The sequence below is a fragment of the Nomia melanderi genome, chromosome 1 (assembly GCF_051020985.1).
Source record: "Nomia melanderi isolate GNS246 chromosome 1, iyNomMela1, whole genome shotgun sequence".
Lineage (NCBI taxonomy): Eukaryota > Metazoa > Arthropoda > Insecta > Hymenoptera > Halictidae > Nomia > Nomia melanderi.
The window spans coordinates 1,273,790-1,298,186 of NC_134999.1; the positions used below are offsets into that span (position 1 = coordinate 1,273,790).

General features: G+C 30.7%; 1 protein-coding gene and 1 long non-coding RNA gene across 2 annotated transcripts; one reads left to right on the top strand and one right to left on the bottom strand.

Annotated features, from left to right (window-relative positions):
- Window positions 1-15: 15 nt before the first annotated feature.
- Window positions 16-24,002, bottom strand: LOC116434748 (multiple coagulation factor deficiency protein 2 homolog). The gene is made up of 5 exons (XM_031993422.2): window positions 23,837-24,002; window positions 17,471-17,630; window positions 15,136-15,222; window positions 8,611-8,771; window positions 16-2,292 (listed from the first exon to the last, which is right to left on the bottom strand). Exons 2-5 carry the CDS (start codon window positions 17,620-17,622, stop codon window positions 2,156-2,158), a joined length of 537 nt encoding a protein of 178 aa, XP_031849282.1. The 5' UTR covers window positions 17,623-17,630; window positions 23,837-24,002; the 3' UTR covers window positions 16-2,155.
- On the top strand, window positions 9,209-19,921 carry LOC116434767 (uncharacterized). Its single transcript, XR_004236621.2, has 4 exons — window positions 9,209-9,868; window positions 18,307-18,500; window positions 18,853-19,654; window positions 19,748-19,921. It is a non-coding gene; the product is annotated as an uncharacterized LOC116434767 (long non-coding RNA).
- Window positions 24,003-24,397: the final 395 nt, after the last annotated feature.

The following is a 24,397-nucleotide window of genomic DNA, read 5'->3' on the forward strand; positions in this document are numbered from 1 at the left end:
TTTTTCATTGTGTAACTGAAAAAATTAAGTATAGATTCATTCAAAATTTCTGTTATTCATTTTAGAAAGGGTTTATGAATTTTCCAAACATTTTTTTAATTTGAAGGTAATTATAGACAATATCAAAATTTTTATCAATTTGTAGTAACATTTTCATATTTTTTTACTGAATACTAATCTATAAAGAATCTTACACTGACTATATTTATTTTGTCAGTAAAGTAATTTTTCCTAGTAGTTTACATTCATGTACTTATACTAACCACCATAGAAAATTTGTGTAAAAAAAGTGTTGTATTTACAGTAAGTGGAAAATTAAAATTATATAGAAATCAATGTTGCTGTTATGTTTTACGCCTAAAAATACGCTTTGAAAAGATAATATCTTTCTTATGATATTTTATAATTCTACTTTATAATAACAAGCCTTGATATTATTTATGAATATATACAACTGTTCATAATTTTGGAATCATTGGTTTTAGTTGTACTATGTTTTACTAATATGATTTTCCTTTTAAAAACTATAAATGTATATTTATTGTCCAATAGATTATAAAATGTACATACATTTATTACATATGAGTCCTGATTTTATATATAAAATATATAAATATATTTATCTTACAAAAGAGAATATTTAAATCATTAACAAAACGTAATAAAACCATCATATAAATGTTTTAATCATTTATGTTTGTAATGTTATAAAATAGTTGAATTTGTTTTGACTTTAAAGTAAAACACTTTAAACTATGTAGATCCTTTATTGTTTTATACTTATCCCCTTAATACATATTTATTTAAATACGAAAATATGTTTCGTTTTCTACATATACATACCATACAGGTACATAAAAAGATATCTATGATACCAAATCTTTTTCAATAATCAAAAAGACAAATGTAACAATGTATTCAACATTTGAAAATTGTATACATACTGAAAAAGTATAATGTATTTCAGGGATGATTACAGCTTTGAATTCATTAAGCAGTAAATCAACAATCTTGATCCACTTTTCTCAAAATTACACTAATTAGGCGAATGATTGATACATTATATATTATATTGTTGATTTTCATCAATATAAAATATATTAAATTATTCACAATTTTTAAATGATAGTTGTAAATTATTACAATTCCGTCTTTTCCATAATTATAAAAACTCGATAAATAGACTACACGTATTGTTACGTGTAAGTGCCATATGTATTACAAATAATTTTTGTACATTTCAATAGAATAAAATTCTTATAGTAATATTTTTTAAAAGTAGTGAAAATGTTGCTTTCTATACTTGGTCATATATACTACTGTTTTAAAGTTTGAAAGCAATCGTATTTATAATTAGACAAATAATTCTGCGTTAGTCATTTATCTATCGCTAATATCTTAAAAGTAATTAGCAGACAAAGAGCTTATTACATATTTTTAATAGTTTGCTAAAAGCATTTTTTTTTTAATTACACTTTTCAGCATTTAAGAAAATGTATAAATAAATACAACATTGAAAAACTGTTTGGAAATTACTGAAATAGATATTGTAGGAGATAGAAAAACGTTAAATCGACCTCCAAAAAAAAAAAGGAACACGCGTTTTAAGAAGGTCGCCTATCAACCGACCAACGGAGGGTCGACGGCCGTCCTGTAAATAATTGGAGTAACAAGTGCTAACGACTCCCGAATGTTTGTATGAGAGACTGAGAGCGAGATAGAGAGAGAGAGCAAATCGAAGTTCGCTAACCGCGGAAATCGGCGAATGAGCGAGTGTGAGGTTAGCGGTGCAATATAATAAGCAAACACGATAGGACGAGGCTTTTTTGATCAGCAGAGAGTAGGAGAGTAAAACAAATCATATTTTTAAAACGCTCCCAAGAAAACATTAATCCTCGTCACACCCTGAATTCTATATCCCACAATATTGTTGTTTTAATGGAGTAAAAATTTGATGAGAATAGGTTTTTTGTTACTTTTAAGTTTATAAATTTTAGTAAAATTATATATAATTATAAAGTAAACATAATAATTTTTTAAGATTTTATTAATGGCTTCCAAACTTTTAAACAGTAGAGCAAATGTAAATTTGTGTATCTGACAGATTTTACTTATTGTTAATACAGCCAATAAAAAGTTTCTATCGTGTTAAATTTTATTTTCTGATTCGTGGATTGTCATGCCTCTTTGTTTGTGCAATGTGATCCTTTTGTCGTCCAAGTACATATTCATTATATCCAAGGTATCCATCATTATCTAAATCGTCTTCCTTGAATACTTTGTCTATCAGTTCTTGATAAGGGGAAATAATAAAAATCATTATAATTATTGGATATATACATAAAGTTTATAAATATTTACTCAATACCTTGACTATGGTGGTTATACGAATACCTATTTCTGAACAAAGAAATAACACTGATGTGCCATCATTGTTTTCATGCATATGTTCGAAATTCTCAAAAATTTCTGAACAATTTATAACCATTATTTAGCAGTACTGTAATACATATTTACCTACTCGCAAACTAGAACTGTTTTGTTAATTTAGGTATTTATTAACATGTTGAACGGCGCACGATTTCATAGAGCAAAATACACAAAATGGTAAAGATATAATATTATACCATTTGATTGAATTGCGTTATTATTATTGCGTGCTCATCTTGCTCTATGTCGCAGCATTAGATAGCATTGTTTGTAATATACAAATGTTTTCAAATAACCGCCGTTTAACTGAATGAAACTATAGTATTTCAATTTGGTTGGAGGTCATCGGTGACCTCCATGGCATTTAACGTGTGAACGATACTCTTCACACAGAAGCTGTAAACTGAAGACACGAGTAAACTTCTAATCCGCTATTTTAATATGTTTTTGCATTTTAATCTGTGTAGACATTAGTGTGTAGACCCACATCATTAGAAAAATAAATTAGGTCTGGTAAACAGGTGCAATGTAAATCATAAAGAGATTTAAAATATTTTGGAATTAATGCGAAAAGGTATAGCCGACTAAGTATCACAAAGTGCTACCAAACCAAATTGACCTAGCTGCATACTATTCGGCAAGTCTTCCAAAGTTTTTGAGATGTTTGCTAAAAACTCCTATGTAGTAGTACTGCAATGAATTGTGCGTCTGTGATAATAGGACAATGATAAATTTTGTATTCTCGTAAAGCTCATTCAGTTTTAAATCCAAAAAAAATAACTTACAGAAATCTTTTAGTTTTTAGAAGGAATTATCACAATAATTTCCATTTCAGAAGATGTACTGATAAACACAAATGTGAACAACGAAGTTCTAGTTTGCAAATATGTATAATAATTGCTACATGGTATATATCATTTTATTTCAACATAGTCTGTCGGTCTGGTGAGTGAGTTTAGTTTACAGATTTGTCACTACTGTTTATCATTCATTCCGTTCTCATTACATTCATTCAATTCTGCACACATTCTATTTTCCTTACTCTCCCTATCTATCTTTCTCAGTCAATCTATTGTCCATTTGTTCCCTTTATCATTTAAAATGAATTCTAATGTCACCTTTGGTTCTATTTTATCACACGCGTTTACTAAGTGTTCTAATGTCCCTATATATCTACCACACATTGTACATTTTCTTTCTTGTTCTTCCAACCAGTACTTCTTTCTGTTATCAAAGTTCCCACATCTCGTTCTCGTTAGTCATTTTTGACTGTCCTTAATTCCATCTTTTTCTAGATATTTTGTTGTTCCTACTCCTAATGAATAGCGATATATCCTATTGCATTTTGATTTCTCTATTTTCGATGCCTGTTCCTGCCTTTGTACTTCCCTGTCTTTTTCCCTGGTTATATTTATTATGTTTAGTCTATTGTCCCTACAAACCGATAACACTGTGGAACACGATTTTTGTTTTGTAATTCCTACTAGGTAGTCCTTATAGAGTTCTTTACCCTAAATACGAATTCGAAAACCAAATTGCTGGGTTACGTCCAGTTTTCGAAAAAAAATGGGTTTTTGTAAAAACGGTCGAATTTTTCAGAGAGAACGTGTTAGTGAAAACTAAAAACGGTAGGCAGTTAAAATTTGTCGTAAAAAATAGAGCAGAGTTACCCGAATATGTAGTTATACAAATTTTGAATATTGCATATCATTAAATGCTTGTAAATGATGATCAAAGTTTAAACAAGGGTAGATGCGTGTAATTTGTACGCACTTCTGTTACATTTCTATGAAAAGTGGGTTGGCTAGTACGAATTTGCTATGCACCATTGGATTCTGCAGACATTTCTGACGAGGATCCCCCCCCCCCCCCCCAAGGAAGCGTGAGAATGGTTTTTCTTTTAGGCAGGTTAAGAAAATCTCCGTGAAGAGTGATGACCGTGACTACGCGTTGTATAGACCTGGACCCTGGTCACTTCTTATATGTATATATAATGTTTAATTGTTTTATAAATTTTCATAATAATTATGAAAAAGCTTTTCACCATTTCCAAAATATTTTATCATTTCCTTCATCTCACTGGCTGATTTAGCTAGCAGTACTAGGTCATCAGCATATACTACTGACCAAATTTTCTCCTTGCCTACTACTATATCTCTTTCTTCATTTTTTCTAAGCGTTTCTTCCAAATCTATAATATACGATGTAAATAGTATTAGGCTTAAAGTACATAACCTTGTCTCTGTCCAGAACTCTGATTTTGTTCCATTTGCCCTTACAATATTACCTGTTTCCCTATATATTTCTTTTGTCTTCCTCACGAGTCCTCTACTTATATCTAATTTATTTAATACAGCCCACATTCTTTTCTTATTTATTCCGTCAAAAGCCATTTTTAAATCTACAAAGAAATCCAACAGTCTTTCTCCTTTTCCTTCCAAACTTCATTTAGGATGTATATATTATCCATTGTGCTTCTGCTTTTTCTGAAACCTGTCTGGTCGTCTGGTAGTAAATTTCTTTTTCATTTATCAGCTTTCTTAAACTATTGTTTAGTATGGCTGCGTGTACCTTGTATCCAGAGTTCAAAAGTGTGATCCCCCTATAATTTGATGCCGTCTTTGTATTAGTCCCTTTCCAGATTAGTGTTATTATCCTTTTATACCATTCTTTTGGAATTTTTAGTTCTCTTCATATTTTTTTAATTGCCTTTGTAAAACCCCATCTTTCCTTTCTCCCTATGCATATCCATGCTTTATTAGGAATAGTATATTCTCCTGTTGCTTGTTTCTTTTTTGTCTTCTGATCTGCCTCTCAATTTCTTCATCTTGCATTGTTTTTCCATTTTCCTCTTCCTCCTCCACTCTTTCCTCTTGCCCATCCTTTTCTCTTTTTTCTTTACTGCCTAATATTTTCATGAAATGTTGTCTCCATTTTTCTGTCTGAATTTCCTATTTCAAATCTTATATTTTTTATTACCTTAATCTCCTTCTTTCTCATTCTTTCTTCTTTTTCTTTATATAATCTTGTGAACTTTTTTTTTGCTTCAGGTATTTATCCTGTTTTTTCATTAATTTTTTCCATTTGTTGTACACTATTTTGATCTCTCTCTTCAGTTTTGCACATTGTTTATCTCACTATCGCTTTTGACCCATTTTGCATTGTTTCTTTCTTATTATCTTCTTTTGTATATTGTTTTTTACCAATTTCACTACTTCTTCCCAATTCTCTCCTATGTCTCCTTCCTTTGTTTCTTCACCCTTTGTTAATGTTTTGTAGTTTTCTATGCTTCCTTCATTCCATGTAGATACCTCTATCTCTTCTTTTCTCTTTTCTCTTATTTGGCCTTCCATCTTATTACTTTTATTTGAATTAAGTCTCATCATTAGTGGTTGATGGTCAGAACCTACTCTACCTAGTACCTGGAATTCCTCTATCCAGTCTAAAGCATTCCTATTTACTATTATGTAGTCAATTTTACAAAAGTAGCTCTTGCCTCTATATAAGTATGGTTTTATGCCTCATCTCCTGTCCAGATTCCATTGAGTACTTGTCATCCTTTGCCCTGTATCCATTTTTTCAATTTCTTACCTTGTTCATTTACAGTCTTATCTTTGGAGCTCCTTATAATCCTTCTTTCTTCTTCGTTACTAATTCCACAACTTTCTTCTTTCAGTCTTGCATTGAAGTCTTCTCTTATAATTAGATTCTCCCCTTCTTGTTTTTGTAATGTTTCGTCCCAATGTTTTTCTATTTTTCCTATTTCCTTTGAGTATACTGCAGCAATATTCCACTTCTTGTCTTGCATTTTTACTTTACCTACTATTATGTGCTCTGTTTGCTTAATATCCAATAGTTTTATATCTTCTGTGATGCCTATTATCATTCCACACATTGCTCTTCCTTTTTTATTTGTTTTCCTTGCACCTTAGTATTGTTTTCTATTTTCTTCCATTTTTGTTCATCTATCCATGCTTCAATTAGTCCTATGAAGTCAAATTTTTCTGTGTACCTTTAGAAATCCGGATCCTCTTTCCAAAGTCCTGCAATGTTCCAAAACATAAATTGTCTTCTCCTGCTCTTTCCTTCAACTTTTTTTGGCTTTCTATTTTTACTCACTAACAGGTCTAAAAATTTTTCTTGTTCATTATATTTTGATACGTGTTTCCTAGGTTTTTCTATTTCTTATAGTTCTTTCCAATGTTTTCATACTCCTTGAATTTTTAATTTTTGGAATCCAATCTTTACTTCCCTATTACTTTTTTTCTGCTTTTTTGCAATTTCTATTATTCTTCTCTGTATATTCCTTTCTTTTTTTGTCATGTCTATATTTATGTAAATTCTTTTTTGTCCTAGCTTACTTTTGTTTCTTAATATATTCCTCTTTTTTTCAAAGCTTTCTGTCTCTACAACTAAAATTTTCTTGTCTTTACTTTTTATTTGTTTCACTTTTATCATTTGGCAGTGCACTTTTTTCTGTATAAATTTGTTCATTTCTTCTTTCTCTCTAAATTTTGTATTCCTTTTTGCTTCCTCCAATATTATCTTCATTTATTTCATGTCTGTTTTTAAACTTTCTGTTTCTAGCTGCATTTCTTCTAAGTTTCTTTGTAGCTTTCTCCTCTGTCTTTCTTTTCCTTAATCCTTCTTTTAGCTCTTTTATTTCTCTGTTTATTTCTATCCTGTTTTCTCTTTCCTTTTTTTGAATTTCCTCTAACTTTATTAAAATCAATGAAAATTACCATGTGCCCAGTTTGTTAACTCTTTGGCTTTTTTTTATTTTTACTCATTTCTTTTCTATCTTCTTCCTATACACTTAACTCATCCCTGTACTTTCTTATGTTATTATCCTCCTTTTATCCTTTGCCTGAAATTTTTGCTTTGACCATGCTTTCTCTTCTTTTTACTTCCACTGACTTCTTATTTGTTTGCATCTCTGTTTTTCTTTTTTTCTTTTCTACTCTCCTATTAATACCTTGGCTTACCTAACCTGCGTCTACATGCAGCATGTGCGTTTCTCACATACCCTTTATTTTGATGTACAATCTCCTTAATTTCTATATCTTTATCTTTTTTTCGTTTTGTTATCTCTAGTTTACCCCTCCGTTATTTTTCCCTTCGCGTATTTCAATTTTACAATTACTTTATACCCCTAGCTACGTCGCACACATTCGTCCATACGCTACACCTAACCCTCTAATTACTACGTAGTAATATAAACATATACAGAACAGGGTGAATTTGTCGAAACGCTACACTCTCACCGATTTTTATACATTTGAAATATTTTATTGGCGTCATGATTTGAACAAGTTTATCCTATCATGTTGGCGGCGGTCGGCTTTAGTTTCTGAGATAATTGCGAAAAACTTTTTCTATTACTACGTTCAATTCTATAGCCGATAGCGCGTCTTTGAGAGAGCCACAAGACAATAATGTTAAATTTTATTTTAATAACATATTTTAAAATCATTAAAATCGGTGAGAATATAATATTTCGGCAAGTCGATCTAGAACAGTGAACATACGTAAGGAATCGAACAAAGCAATTGTAATAAGAAGGCAACAAAATAGGTAAATTTAATGATCTTTTTTTAAAGCATATTATTTTATAAATTCGTACAAATAATAACATGAATAAATAATAGAATAATAATTATATAAGTAATAATGATAAAATAAAATTGCAGTAGCTGTCATCAGTTAATATATGGCTTTGCAACTTAAATATATTATTTAATATTTTTAAAGTATTCAATATTGTAGGCGTTTGTGATTTTATTTCAATATAAAAGGGAGAAATGAAAATTTACTATTTAAAAGAGATATGTTTAATATTTTGCAATATTTTTTTCAAAATTTTATTAAAATCAGAGTTTGATTTTTTTGGTAAGACAAGTTTGATCGTAAATGAATCGTTATATGAAAAAGAAGAAATAAACATTGTGTCATATATGTATATTAAAAACATTATGGAATTACTTTACTAAGAATTTCTGAATAAAAGTTTACTTACTTTTTAATTTTGAAATATTTTTAGCAGTATTATCAGTTAAAAAATGTAACATATTAATACAAAAATCAATTGAAATTATATTACACAAATGTATACAACTTAAAGACATAAAATAAATTAATGTTTATGTAATCGAAAAATTAACTATGAATAAATTTACGTACCAACTATCCATGGCAAATCATCTTCATAATCCACTTGCTTCGTTCCATCGTTCACACTATTGCATTCAACATCGCTCAATTTATTCTCATGGAATGTGTGTTGAATAGCGCTGAGAATTTCTAATCCGTCCAATTTGTCATTATTATCAACATCGTGAGCTCTAAAATTTACGCAATATATGTTGTTATGCAATATACAGAATTCATCGGTAATAAAGTAAATACTGTACGTTGCTTACGTTAGCCAAGCCGGCCTGTGGCTTAAAAGTAAAAAGTAAAGAAGGGCAAGGAGAGACGTCCACTTGCGGCACTCGGCTTGATAGTAATCAGGGAATTAGTTTCGGCACGTCTTTATTACTTGGTTAACGTGAGTAACGTATAGTATTTAGTAGTAGTAGTAGTAGTAATCAACCAAGTTGTCGATTTGCTTAGACCTCTCCGATTTTGATGATTTTTAAATATGCTGTTGGGGAAATGATTTTAAACAACTTTTTCTTTTATGTGTCGTCAACGGAAGGCTTTGGTTTCCGAGGTAATCGTGAAAAACTTTTGTTACTACTACATTGAATTCTGTATACATGAGCGCGTCCGTGATAGAGTGAAGCATAACTCTATGTCGTCGCATCGGTCCTCTCGAGCTCCTTGGGTTACACATGGATGCTCTTCTCCCCAAAAGTTCCATCGGTTCTATTGAGTAGTGGTAGCTTCGAATGTTGTTTTGTATAATATATAGAAATTAGTTTCACTCAGGTAATAGATATCGGTATGGGCAGGATTAGTTTTTTAGGGGATGGAGGAGTGCAGAGGCATATATTATACGAAACAACGTTCAAAGATACCACTACTATTGACAAAGAGAACTGGTGGAACTTTTGTCAGGATGTGTACACGTAATCTAAAAAGATCGAGTGCTGATTGATGCAAGCTGCCACCGAAGTGACGATTATGTGGTTATACATGCAGTTCTCTCACGGACGCGCTCATGTATACAGAATTCAGTGGAGTAATAGCAAAAGTTTGTCGCGATCATCTCGGAAACTAAAGCTTCCGTTGACGACGCATAAAGGAAAAAGTCGTTTAAAATCATGCCCCCCGCATTATATTTGAAAATCATCAAAACCGGAGAGGACTAAGCAGATAGAGAACTTCACCTAATATTTTTTATTTTGGTCTTACATCTACCCAGAAATGGATTTGATCTACAATAATTCTCTCTCATCCTATCATATACACAGATATTGGTGGATATAGAATATTGGTAAGGAATATATATATTCAAACTAATATCGTATTAATCTGAACAAATAAACATTTATGTATATTGCAAAATGTTACGCTATCATCGAAACCTGAAACCTTTTCTTCGAATGTTAAAGCTCTTGTACTTGCTTTTACTCTTATTTTCTTCTGTTTGACTTCTTTCAATATTATAAACCCTGGAGTACATTGGTTCAAACCTAAGCAATATTTAACATACTTTAATTGTATTGTTTTCATCTTTGTGATTTCTTCTCATCCGAACAATTTCAACCCGTGAAATATAATACTTAAAACCAATGCGTCAAATATCATTATCGTTTCCTTAAAGCTATCTTTAAAAATCCTTTCTCCGGTACCCCATATTTCCCTTGCGGTAATACTCAATCTCTGAAGTTTTAATCATAGATAAACGAATCCTTTTTCCAATGAATCTTTGAAAAAGATTCAGTCTTTTTATGCTTCCATATCTATTCGTACTTCTTACTCCTTCCTCTTTCCTTCCCAAATATCATAACTTTACAATTTTTCACATATTCAATGTCACCTTTTTTCTATCCAGATACTTTTCTAAACTCCTTAGAATCTCTTTCATACTCTTTTTGTTGTTGACTATCATTATCATATTATTTGCGTAATACAGTGCCAACAATTTTTCATTTCCTATATTTATCCTTCTGTTTTAAGCTAGTTTGATTTTTTTCTCCAAGTTCGATAAAAAATAGTGAACAGTCTAGGGTTCAAAATGCAACCCTGTCTTACTTCTGTGTTCATCCAGAAGTAATAAGTATATCCCTCCTCCAATCTCACAACATTTTGTACTTCTTTGTAAATTTCTACTGCTCTTTCTAATAACTCTTGTTTTATCTCTTTCTTCTACGTTACTTTCTATAATTTTGTCTCATCAATACTATTAAATACTGCGTTTAGGTCAATAAAAGATACAAATCTTTAACCGTCATTTTTAGTCAATTATTGTTCTACCGCATGTTTATATATGTATATAGGGTAAACCGAGGCGAATTGAATCAGTTCAAACTTAACAGCGAAAAACTAATAGTTAAAACTTAGAATGAAATTTTTTTTATAAATTCGATATTAATATACATTCAGTTTCAATATCAGCAAAAAAATGCTCAGAAACTGAAAAATTTTCGTTTCTAAGCTTTAACTATTAGTTTTTCGCTGATCATTCGGGGATCTAAAAGAAAATTTAATTTTTTGTAAAAATTTCTTGATTAGTTCAAAATTGTACAATTTGAATATAATTAAATCAGATATTGGTATATTTGTTGCAAATATACTACGTTTTAACAATGTATCTACTAGCACAGTTTTCGTGACACGACTTTTCGCCCAATCTTTTGAAGGTGGGTGGATAAATTTTTTATTGCAATAAATGCAATATTATTGTGTGGAAGATCCTGCACTTATGTTATTAATTCATCTGTCCTTATTAGTCTTCATCCTTCTTTTAATAATGTTCTTTTTTTGCCTAGTCTTGTCAACTTCTTTTGTTCTTTTTCAAGAAGCATCATTTTATTGGTAGGTGATGTCAAATGCAAAATCGGTTTTTTATTTATTCGATAAGTAAATCTTCTTTGTAGAGTTATACAAGGTATGCGATAAATTTTCGGAGTTTGACGTATGGTCAGTTCTTTGGAATTAACTCTTATTATTGTGTATTTTATTGTTTCTGGTCTCCGTGATCTTTGATTTGTGTTTTTTTGAACGTTTATATATAAATAATCATAATATTTATAATCATAGACAAAAAATTAGGGAAACCCATGATCCGATTCACCCCACTTGATTTGGTCCGATCAGCCCCATTTCTAAGAATTTCAAAGTGAATACGATAGATGAACGAAATATAATATAATAATATGAAGTACATTAAATACTGAACCTAGACACTTTACAGACTAATAATAATAAACACATTTGAATTTTCCAGCTTAGCTTGCTATTTTAAATGTGAAATTTCAACTACGTATTTCAGACTAGCCACGAGTTCGGTACGTTCGTGCGCGTTCGCTACAATCTTAACATGTCTAGTAGCAAACAGCGGTTTGAAACAATTGAAGATATATTGGATTAAGTGTAGGGAAGGTGTATGAAGAAATATGGACGGTCAGCATGCTCATTTTTATAACAACGTAACAAATGTAGTCACTATTCTTATTTTTATCTGATTTGCCCTATAATTCTGTAACATACGGAGTTTTCCTGCGTTACTTTTTCCTTCTTCTGGAAGCTGCATGCTGTTTTGCGGGTCCACTGGCTAGAAAATCGTTGTAGTTGTATTGAAATAATTGTTTGAAGGTAAGAAAGTTCATACATTAGGGAAAGTATGGAGAACTTTATTATGGAAACCGAATTTCAGAGCAACAGATAGAACGAGAAAGTTTTGCAAAGTTGAAAATAAGGGTATTACTTTAATTCGTGTAGTATAGAGAAGGTAAAAAAGGTTCAATGTCAGTGCAGATTTTTTACGTGAATGGAATCTTAAACTATTAATTAATGTCGAGAGGGCTATTGTGATTTTTCCGCATTCACGAATAAGATGTGATATCGTTATAGAATCGAACAACTAGTCAGAAGATGGGTACTGACCATAAAATCAAATGGTCTTTATTTCAGAGAATAAGTTTTCTTGATTTCTGTCATATGTATGTCTGAAGTTTTAATTAAAATAATGCACGAACTTACGACTCACCCTAATAAAGCCTGAGCTTGAGTAATTGCTCGAGAAAAGTATGCATTTGTCGATTATGTAGACATCGATGGATTAGTCTTCTATTGTAGATGCGCTATTCACAAAATTCGATGAATGGAAACGATGCGAATGAATTCCGACGTCTAAATTATGCGTGAACAAGTACGCTGTTACTAGACATTATACATTCTTGACGTTACAACAATTTCAGGGTTGCATAATGTTTGCAGTCATAGACTTAGTTCGCAGAGCTAGTAATAGTGGCATAAGAGGACCGAGAAAACGGTTATAATCACTTCATTAGAGTTCTATGGGTATTTACACGGTTATGCCATTTTGGTTGTGCAATGCTCTTCAAACACTTTAGACGTACATGAACGCTATTAGGCGAGTCTGTGTTTGCAACTGTTATGCTGACGGCGTTTTATGTGTCAAGGGAGTATGAATTAACAATAAATATGTTAAAGTGTATGATTGCCAAATAAAGGGCACTATTATATTCAAGTTATTGTAAAAAATCGTACTACTATTGCAACACAACCTATCGCATTATAACGACGTGTATTACGAAAAATAGCACGTTTCATTTGTCTTGTAAAGACTAGTATTTTGCACATTTATGTCGCGAAACGCTGTATATTTGGATTTCATTCTCAAAAAGGTATCATTAATCATATCATTGATCATTTTTTGTTTTTCAATGATAACTGAATGTTGGTGTCATATGCATTGTTTAATGCATATAAAGTAATATTTTGCTTTCAAACACATCGTTTCTAAACTTTTGTTTTCATCCTTTTTTTATTTAAATCATATTCATTAGGACTGACGCAAAATATGCAACATTTTGACACGAATGAATAACGACAAATACATAGATCTGTTAAATAATATTGTAATTTGGTTTATAGAAGAAAATCATGGAAATGTTGTATTTCAGCAAAATGACGCACCTATCCATAACGCGAAGAAGACTAAAGAACAGTTTGCACCAAAAAATGTACCTCCTACGAAGTAGCTTTTGTGTTCTCCCGATCCGAAGTTTATAGAAAATTTATGGGGAACTTTGTCACGTACAGTATATGAAAATGGGAAACAATATAAAAATATTAGACTTAGAAAATTTAATAAGACGGAAATAGGAAAAAATTGAAAACTCAGCTCTGCAAAAATTAGTAACAAGTAATAAGGGTGGTAGTATTAGTTACATTAAATAATGAATTTAGATTTATTTAGCAAATGTAAATATCAATTGAAAAGACTACTTGTAGAAATTTTGTCGCAATTTTAGACGCAATACCTAATATTTTGTTTACAAGAAAAATGAAATATTTTTTCAGCTTTGTATTTCAATTGTTTAGTTTCTGTTACTCCTCAATTACATCCCCGCATTTTTCTTGCACTCTCTTATAAAAATTCTAGATTTTTCTGTAAACTAATAGTATTCTTATAGAGACTTCGTCCATTGTACTTATTATAAGAAAACCTGCCAGAAGTCTACTTGTAACTGCTGAAAATTTGAACACTAACATCGCAGCATTATCTAAAGGAAATGTTAGTGAGGAATCGTAACAAATATATTACACTCTACTGGTATGAATAATAAAATTACCAAAAATTTTATTAACGATAAAAATGGGGAGAAATGGCTGAGGTACATAAAAATAAATTTACGTAACGTAACAGATATAAAAAAATTAATTATAGAAAGAAATACATTTCTAATCATCTGCTCATTGATATTCATTCTACGTATATGATGCAATGCCAGGGAATGAATGTTTATATCTGACTAATGAATTTCTTGATTTTTTTCTTATGAAGTGTCGCTGTCAAATGTTTACTTACTATATCGATCATTAGTGTTTAAATATACTTCTTTGATCATGAAATTTTTATTAATCATTGACATCACCTTATAAAAGTAAATTACTAGATAAAAATTCTAAACAGGCCTACTGTTCTGTGTATAATGAGATAATAGAAAATATAGATATTATTAATGTATTGTTTTCATATTAAATTGTTATCAAAAAACTAAATGTGCAAACAGTCTTTCGATCCACTGTACAAATTTTAAGAATGGTCGACTATTACTTCTCATCAAGTCATTTGGTTCTTAAATGCATAACAAACAAGAATGATAAACACTATATATGAATAAAATAAAGAGAAAGATTTCTTATACCGCGGACGCATCTCTACGAATGATGTAGAGCAATTAATTCTGCATTAATTAACGGTGGAAAATATCTCAATCGAGATTACTGTACAGACTATAATAACTTTAATCGCTCGGCTCTGACACCATTCGGTAGGTTTTTAAATTTCCGTTAGTTTTGTACGGATCATATTTAACAAAAAAAATATTGAAAGTGACGAATAATAATTGTATGTACATATAACAAGAATTGTAAATAATTTTTATGTATAGAATGTATAGAATAAAAGAGAATACATAGAACTCTATGTTTAATATAAGTATTATTTGTTGGTCCCAGGAATGAGGGATTAAGAAATAAGATATTTTGTTAAAAATATATACGTACTGAAAATAATGGAATTCTATTTCCTTGTCCGTCATGTTTGAAAAGTCCAATTGTTCGGCCACATCTCCCATATCTTCCTTCAAATGACTGAAATTACACAATTATATGTTTCATTTTATGTGAAAGGAAAAAATAAATAGATATAGTTTATCTTTCATTAGAAGTTATAAGAATAAAAGTATTTTAACTAATTTCATTATTTTAATGTTTCTCCTGATAAAAAGACAAATTTATCAATCTGCTATATTAACCTTTTATGTTAGATTATCATATTTTATTATAATTACATAGTGCTCGATACTATATATATATATATAATTCCATTAAAAAAATACGTTACATTACATTAAATAAATAAGCTTCTTAGTATCAAGTAACAGAAATTTTAAGTTTTAATATTAAGTAACGTATTTTGTATATCTGTGATTTCTTATAGACTATTTTAATATTTATGTAAGTACAGAATTTGGTACTTACTTTTTCCACAAGTATTGCATAATCTTAACATTAAATGTATGAAACGAGACAATTTGACTTGTATTGAATTTTATAAATATTATTTGGTAAATGATTGGATCGATTTTGATTGATGCAGTTACGCAAATGTGTATCCTAATTGTTTATTTCTAATCCTCTAATTTCAAAGATTTAAATGGACAAATATTAAGTTTTCTAAGAACGATGGAACAAACTGTACATGTCTGTAAATCTAGTGTTAAAATTGGGCATAGTTTTTTTATGCACATTTTGGATTGTATTACTTAAGAGTATATCTATATAATGAATGATTTAATATATATTTAAGATATAATTTTAGATTTCTTTTTGTAATGGTTTAGGTAATCACACATTTCTCAAGTTTTTTTATATTTTAATAATCTGTGACGGTCAATTAATAGCTTTTTTCTTAACAGAATTTTAATTATGAAATAAATTTGAAAACGATGCTAGCTGAAACATGAACCTGCTAAATAATAGCCATTATACAGGGTGTCCCGTAACTGGTGGTACAAGCGAACAGAGGGAGATTCTAGGTGAAAAATTGAATCGAAAATGTAGAACAAAATTTTTTCATATGAAGCTTTGTTTTCGAGAAAAATAGGTTCGGCAATTTGTCAAGTACGCGGGCACCTAATCTAGTTTCAGCTCGACGGATTTCATTGTGTATCATCTCCATTCTTGTTCGTAAACGTTGCCCATGTTTGTATACACCGAATGCATCGATGATCAAGATCGCGATTTTAGAAGTTCTCACTTTTCAAGAATTCATCTAATTTATGAACTGTTGGATGTGATCCAACGTTCGTCCACGTTGTTGCAAACATAACTGTGCTCTTCTTCTTCAATTGCATCGAACGTTTTTTAATGTATCGTTACGCAATTTTAATCGTTCAAACGCTATAATAATTTTTTGTTTTACTTGTTCAACGTTCGTTATGTTATTAGTATTTACAAGCGATTTGACATGACTCCACAAATAAAAATCTAAAGCTGATAGGTCTGGAGGTCGGAGCGGCCAAGGTATTTTGCCATCGCGGCCGATACGGCAGTGATAATTTTCATTTGAGACGTGTCTTACTTCTCAATTTATATTTACAATATTTCGGAAACTGAAGGTTCTGTTTCATCAACATAAGAAGAAAGTAGAACCGATACAAGAGATATCATCATGTTGATAACCTTTTTAAACATTACAAGAAGCACAGAAATACTCTCCTACATGGAAAAGTACAATATTGAAATCCATAGAGCTGAAACTGGATCAAGCGCATGCGTACTTGACAAATTTTCAAATTTATTTCTCTCGAAAACGAAGTTTCGTATGAAAAAATTTTATTTTACATTTTCGATTCAGTTTTTCACGTAGAATCACTCCCCGTTCGCTTGTACTGCCAGTTACGGGTTACTCTCTATAACACTTGCAATTATATAGTTATATAGTTTTTATAAACATCGTTAAAAACTAGAATGTTACTTTGTTAGAAATCACAGCAATGTGGAAATGTTTCTTGATAAGTAACAACTGCACATTTGTCTATAATATATTGCTTATGTGCTATTATCATAGTATTGTATTTAGTTCAAATGGTATTTAACCTGTACATAATTTTAAAACCTTTTTAAACTGATTGTTCGTTTTTATTAATTGTAATTAATTTGTTCGTTACCTAAACAAGTCTTTGATATTGATAATGATAGAGATATATAAACAAACTTGTTTTAAAAACACATAGATTATAAACAAACTTTACTATGTAAAATATATTGACATTATAAATACGATGTGTATTTATATAAAAGATGTAGTATAGTAAGGAAAAATGTAAGTACTAACGTGGTGTCCTGCAAAAGGTTTGTGTCCTGTGTTATTTTAACGTTCTTTTGCGGAGAATAGTGATGATGAGAGACGGCACTGCGAGGATGATGCGGTCCACGAAACCCATTAGAAAATCCCGCGTATAGACTGATCAGAATTATAGTTATCATTTATTTACCTGCAACAATTAATTTCTTATTATATAATTTATACGCTTGTGTAAACCTGCGTAAAGGATATACTGTGTATATAATTAACATGGAGGTTTTTAAAAATTAATGTCTCTAGGCTTATAACTGACAGAAATGATCTAAAATTCAGTTGGGGGTTATCTCCTTAGCCTCGGATACTTAAGATTTTTTAAAGATATTTACAATCATACTTGTCTTTTAAATTGTTTTTGTGCGTCAGTATGTATTGAAAATCTTGAATATTAAAATAAAACAAACGAAATGTGAACAAATCAAAGTCAACATATCTATTATCAAAAATATTCAATAAATTTACATAATCCTTACGAAACAGAAAGTGATCCCTATCGCAGGACAGTTTAAAATATGTAGTATACATGTGTTTCAAATATAGTTAGCTAAACATTTAGGGACATCAATTTAAACTTCATGCCCCCCATCGAATCCAATTATATCTATATACAGTTTCTTCAACGGCAATTTAGCAAACAGTTTGTTCATCTTGTTTTATTATATTTCGGTTTTGCCTTTCCTTTTTATATTTTATCAGTTTCATTACACTTTTTGTTCTCGTTATCTTTCTGCTTTTTATAGTTATGTAACGTATAACATAGTTATGCTATTGTCCGGGAGTAAAAAAGAAACATTTGTGTCCAATTTCAGGAAACAGAACAAGCCAAAAAGAATTGAAGTTGTTGAAAAACTTATATGTAATATATATAACATACATATCTCCGCGATCTTACGGAAATCTATGCTGGCACTGTATCTCCAATTTGATATTACGCACAGACTGCTTTCAGGACACAAAGTGATATTATTTGTTAATTAGGTTTATGAAGTTTAGGCTAATGAAGGTCAGTACTTTTTTTACTCAAAATTTAACGTTCTTCGATATTTTGTCAGACAGAATATAGCATTCCATTAAAAAGAAACGAAACGTTTCCAATTATAAAAAATACATTACATAATGTATCCTTCTAAACCATACAACTTTTCTACAAAAAGAAAATTTTTCTTTTTCATAGAATGCATATTTTATAAGTTATTGAGGGTGAACAAGTTGCATGTATCACCCTTATATTACACATTAATAAAATTAACGCATAAATAAAGTTACTGTTTGCTAAGAAGCAATTAATCTAATACATGCAATTAAGTAGCACACGCGTGCTATCTTCAATTTCTCACGTTATAATTATGATATAGGAAAGGTGCAAATACATAAAGATTACCTTCTACTAGTATGTAAACACTACCTATATTGCAATTTCTACAAGATATTCTCTTAGGAGGAATGTAAACACACAAATAGTCAGAGACAAAATTATAGCACACTCAAGGTTTATTTTGATTTTCTTCAGTCTGTCACGAGGTTTAAGGAAGTTAAAGTGGTCAGTCAGTGTTCAGTGCTTCCTGACATTGGTATCTGTCACATTACGTGATGGGTCGTGGTAAAAGATTGTCTAACAGTGAAATAAACGCAATTCTTATTTTAAGAAAACAGAAAGTAACAGTGAAATGAAATGAAAAGCTGAGTATAACGTATTAAAAGGCGTGGATAACTACGGTAAAAGGAAAAGCACTGGAAGGCCAGCAATCCTATCACACCGTGACACGATAGCAATACTTCGTGGTGCATCAAATTCTTGTGCTACTGCAAGAGAAATTGCTTGTAAAGCTGGTGTACATACTAATATTCAAAATGTTCAAACGTCGAATTTGCGAAAAAACACATACTGAAGGAAAACCTGGGGGAATATAATCTTTAGAAATGAAAAACGGTTTTGTCTGGATGGTCCAGATAGTAGTGCATACTATTATCATGACATTCAGAAAGGACAATTAACAAAAATTAGACGACAAATGAAAGGAGGTGGAACAATGATTTAGGCCGGCATATGTTACAAAGGGAAAACGGATATTAATTTTATACAAGGAAAAATGAATAGTGCAAGTTATTTGAAATTAATTAAAAACCAAATTGATAAGTATGCACAATGCATTGCAGGTACAAAATTTGTGTTCCAGCAAGGCAATGCTGCCATACAAACGGAAAAAATTATTCGTAAATTTTTTTCACAGGAGAAAATTTCTGTTTTAGTATGGCCGGCCTGTTCTCCGAACCTCAACATAATTGAAAACTGTTGGGGATTATTATCAAAAGCTGTCTACGCAGAAGGTAGACAATTTGAAAATTTAAATGATTTAAATATCTGTATTAAAGGGGAATGGAAAAATTTATTACTATGTTCGATTGAAGTATTGTATAAATCCTTAACAAAAAGGATGATAGAAGTAATTGAAAAATACGAAGGTCCCACAGATTATTAAACACAGGTACAGTTATATCATTTTTGTATTTGTCTATTTTAAATTTATATAATATGGTATATTTTTCAGATGTGCTATCATTTTGTCTGAATTCATTTGGGGTATTTGTATTTTTACTGAGAGAATTCATAGAAGAAAAGTCAATAAAAGTTATGTTTACATACTAGTAGACGGTAGACTTTATGTATCATTTGCACCTTCCCTATGCCATAATTGTAACGCGAGAAATTAAAGATAGCACACGTGTTTATTCAAACCACAGCAATTTTCATTACATTTTAACAGAAGGAAAACATGTTAACACTGTAATCCTTCAAGTGTTTTATATAATTTTGAATGTGTACACGTATTAGTATAATTATTTATAAGTGGTTACGAGTATACTAGAAAAAATCGGTGTACATGTACTTGTCAATTATAAATTGGTATAAATTAGTGTAAATTGCAACAAAAGGACAAATATTTCCATTGAATTTTTAACAGAATTTATGTATTTATTGTTTAAAGACTTAGTAATATTATTTAGAGCACTTAAAATGTGTTGATTCACAAAGAGACAAATAATCGATATTAAGAATTAAAAAAAATTTCTATTATACAATCAAATATTTGGAGAAGAAGAATCGAAATATAAAAGGTTCATTTGCTTTTTGAGAATAGAAATATATTCCGTACGGTTAAAGTTACTGATTAGAATAATCAAATCTATAATTCTATATTCAAATCCTATCTCATTGTTTCCTGATTGTCATGTTTTATTTAGCAATGTTTAGTACATTATTATTTGAAAATTTATTAAAATTACGTATATTTTTCTTGCTTTACCTAAAATGTACTTCAAATAACAGCAACGAGCTTTGTTTTCTCCATGAAAAGTATAATCACCATTAAACAAAAAATTGGAGGCTGTTAAACAATTTTTGAATGAGGAAAATACTAAATCAACACAGGAACTATTCAGCATGTATTTACTCTTTTCCCATATTCAAAGGAATGTTTTGATAAAAATTAGTAATTTAATGTTCTGTTATATGATAAGAATTTCTTTACAATAATACTTTTTGCCAATTCTTTAATTACATTATTTTTGTACAAGAAAGAATATTTGCGGATAATGTGAATTTTTATTTTACAAAATGTCCAACTTTCTATGATATATTTCGAATTACGTTTAAAAACAGAAACAGAAGGTGCAAATGTGAAAGGACGAATGACACTGCACGACATTTCTTACTGTGCCCAATAACAATAGGACCTGCTGGGACATGTTCATCGACTATGTTGCCGTAGTAGTGCTTATTACCACTTCTAGGGGCTGAACACCCCTTAGCTAGCGACAGATGGGCGGTAGAGGGAGTCCCAGTAATTATTATGCGATTACCCACAAGCCCATTGATTTAGATTGGACCCGGGGGGCGCAGTATACGACACTGGGCCCGTCTTCAAATTTGCTACGCATCACTCGTTAGAAACTTGACTACATTTTCAAGAAGGTGCGATAAATGAACAACTTTTTTTCAAAGAATGTCTTAATAACGTATTGTTCATATAAAAAGTGAACTACATCGGAGACACGATATGTAGGAATTAATTTATTTTAAAAACAGCTTGGAATGAAGAATACGAGGAGCAAAAAGAGATGCAAGTGCATATTGATGTTACAAGACATGCTTACTTGTTTATTTTAATCATAAATTCAATGAAGGTGTTTTCACAGCGAAAATATATTGTTATAATTAAAACACCAGAGTTAATATGTATTACATTATTTAAAAAATACCTTAACAATGTATTGACTACATAAGAAGTGAACTATCCAAGGAACAATATTTATAATTTAATTTATTTCAAAATCATCTGGAAATGAACAACACGATGAAACAGACGAGCAAACGTATATTAAAGTTTCGAAGCATGTTTAGGACTAATTTTTTAAAGTATAGATTGGAGAAAAAGTATTTGCATTGGGAAAATCTATTGCTACAATTGAACACATCAAAGTTAGCATACTGTATCATGAATAATATTAAACGTGAACAAAAGAAACGTTGCCACTGTTAAGAAAAGTTCGAATCACTATTGTGACTTTTGAAACGAAAAAGGGCAAATAGAGGTGTCATTTCTTGCCGTGTTTGCTCTCGAATTTAACACTCGAAAGTATATACAGGACAATCGGAGATAGGTGTTAAAAAACACACAAGACAGACAGGAATCCGGGGTACTTACGAATCAATTTTCTATAGGCTTACGGCGGTCGAGTGAGAATGCATATGTTGAGGGTGCCCCAAGGGGCTTTCCATGCAAGTGGACCCCCCGGGTACGCACCCCAGTTGGAACAGAACACCCTCGATCTCCCTTCTTCGTTCTAGTGTCGAAATCTATAAATAATTTATATCATTTGGTCCATTCACCGAAAGAGCCCATATGTACCTGTGTCGCCTTACAGGGGATCTGTGACCGCTTCAGATTTTTCGTGCAGAACATTATTAAGAATCTCGGTTTGGTATTTGTTGCACAGTCATTTGATCGACAGATTACAACCAGTTGCATTTGTATCTGTTTTATCAGAAACAATTTAGCATTCATACTTCTTTCGATTGATTTTACAAATTTTAATCTTTATATAGGCACATTGATCATATTCAGTTACCGCAATGTATACAGGCGTGCAAAGTTTACATAACATTTCGTTATTTGGAGTTTTGTTATTAATAAACTATAGAATCTTATGTATTTATAGCCTACAAAAATATTCAAAAGCAGGCGTAGTAATAGAATTTGAATAAAGCTGAATGTAGTGTTATTTTATTGAAGTTATATACATTATAGTATTTTCTTAGAACATAAATGAAATGAAATTATATTTTTACTTTCAATTTCAGTTAAGTATGTTTTTTATTATGATAACAACATAATATTGGTAAAAAGGGGTTTTGTTTACTTAAGGAATGCTACTAACTTTGAAATCATAACCTGCCTAAAATTTTTGAAAAGTAATGTATATGTTACCCTTATCAAATTGAACATTTCTAAATACGTGTTATAAATTTTCAGTATTTAAGGTGTTTAAGTTCATTTTTAGGAGGAATAACGTACTTACCACGTACATACAACGAGAACGTTTATACGTATATTAAAAATAAGGGTAAATGTACAGTTTAGCAGATTTTTCTAATTTTTGTTATTTGCTTAGTACTGATTCACAAAAACATTTGAAACTGGATTTGGGTTCGCTTTGGGTTTGTGATAAACTGAAACTTAAAAAATCACTATAGCTAAATACACCAAAATTGGAAAGACGCTTTCCAAAGAACTATACATTTACCAAGATGAAAAATGTAAACGTTAATGATAGTAACAGTCGCATTAATTAATACAAAATTTTAACAGAACTCAAAAGAAGAAGCATCAACAAAGAAATTTTAATAGTACCTAATATTAAAACCAAAGGAACCCTTTAAAATTGACATTATTTTAATTTGTTGCGTAAATATATCTTCATTCGTTTCATTCTGAACCAAAGAAAATTTCAGATTGTAACACGTTTTGGGGTAAAAGGTTTTCTGTCGAAAATCTCATCCTTACGGATTATTTCATACGAGGGAAATTTAATATCACGAAATCGGATATTCTGCTTGCAAATGTGTTTTTAAATAACCCGCGCCCTTTGTCTTCCGATATTCAGCAACCGAGACTATCGGAGCACGATCTTTAGCGCAGCATCGAGAGGGGTATCTCGCTACCCTCGAGTTAGGTTAGCTTAACCTAGCGTCGTGATGTTACCGGAGTCGCGAGTTGCGACTTGATCCAGCCAAATTCGCGATATATAGGTAAACAATGGGTTATAATGCTACTTTACCTTGACTCGAGAACCTCGAACAACCGATTATTGATAGTGAAATGTGGTTTACACGGTGATTTAATTTTTCTCCGTTGATATTTCCGGTGGTGTTTCAGACTAGACTTCGCACGGGGAGATCGCGTGTCACTTATCGACGTTTTTCACGGAGTTTGCGTATTGGAGGAGTTGCTCGAGCCTGTTCTTTCTTCAAACGGGTCACACGGCTTTCGTATTTCGTAAATGAATAGGAAACTCGTTAAACCGATATTTATGTGCTGCAATAGACGAAGATATTTTTTTTATCGTTATAAACTTAACCATCGTTATTGAAACTATTAATCTTGAAAAGAAAGGGAGAGAACAGCGTTTTCTAATGATACTAGAATCGCTTTTAGTTAGGAAAGCTATTATTTTTAAAAGTATCAGAAATAAATAGCTGTCTATGTGGCAAATAATTTTATCTATGTCACGATTTACTTTTTCTAGGATTAATATATAGTATTAATGAGTAATATAACATATAAATAATTCAACATGGTATTGTAAGTATTCAGTAGTATATGGTATTATATTATAGAT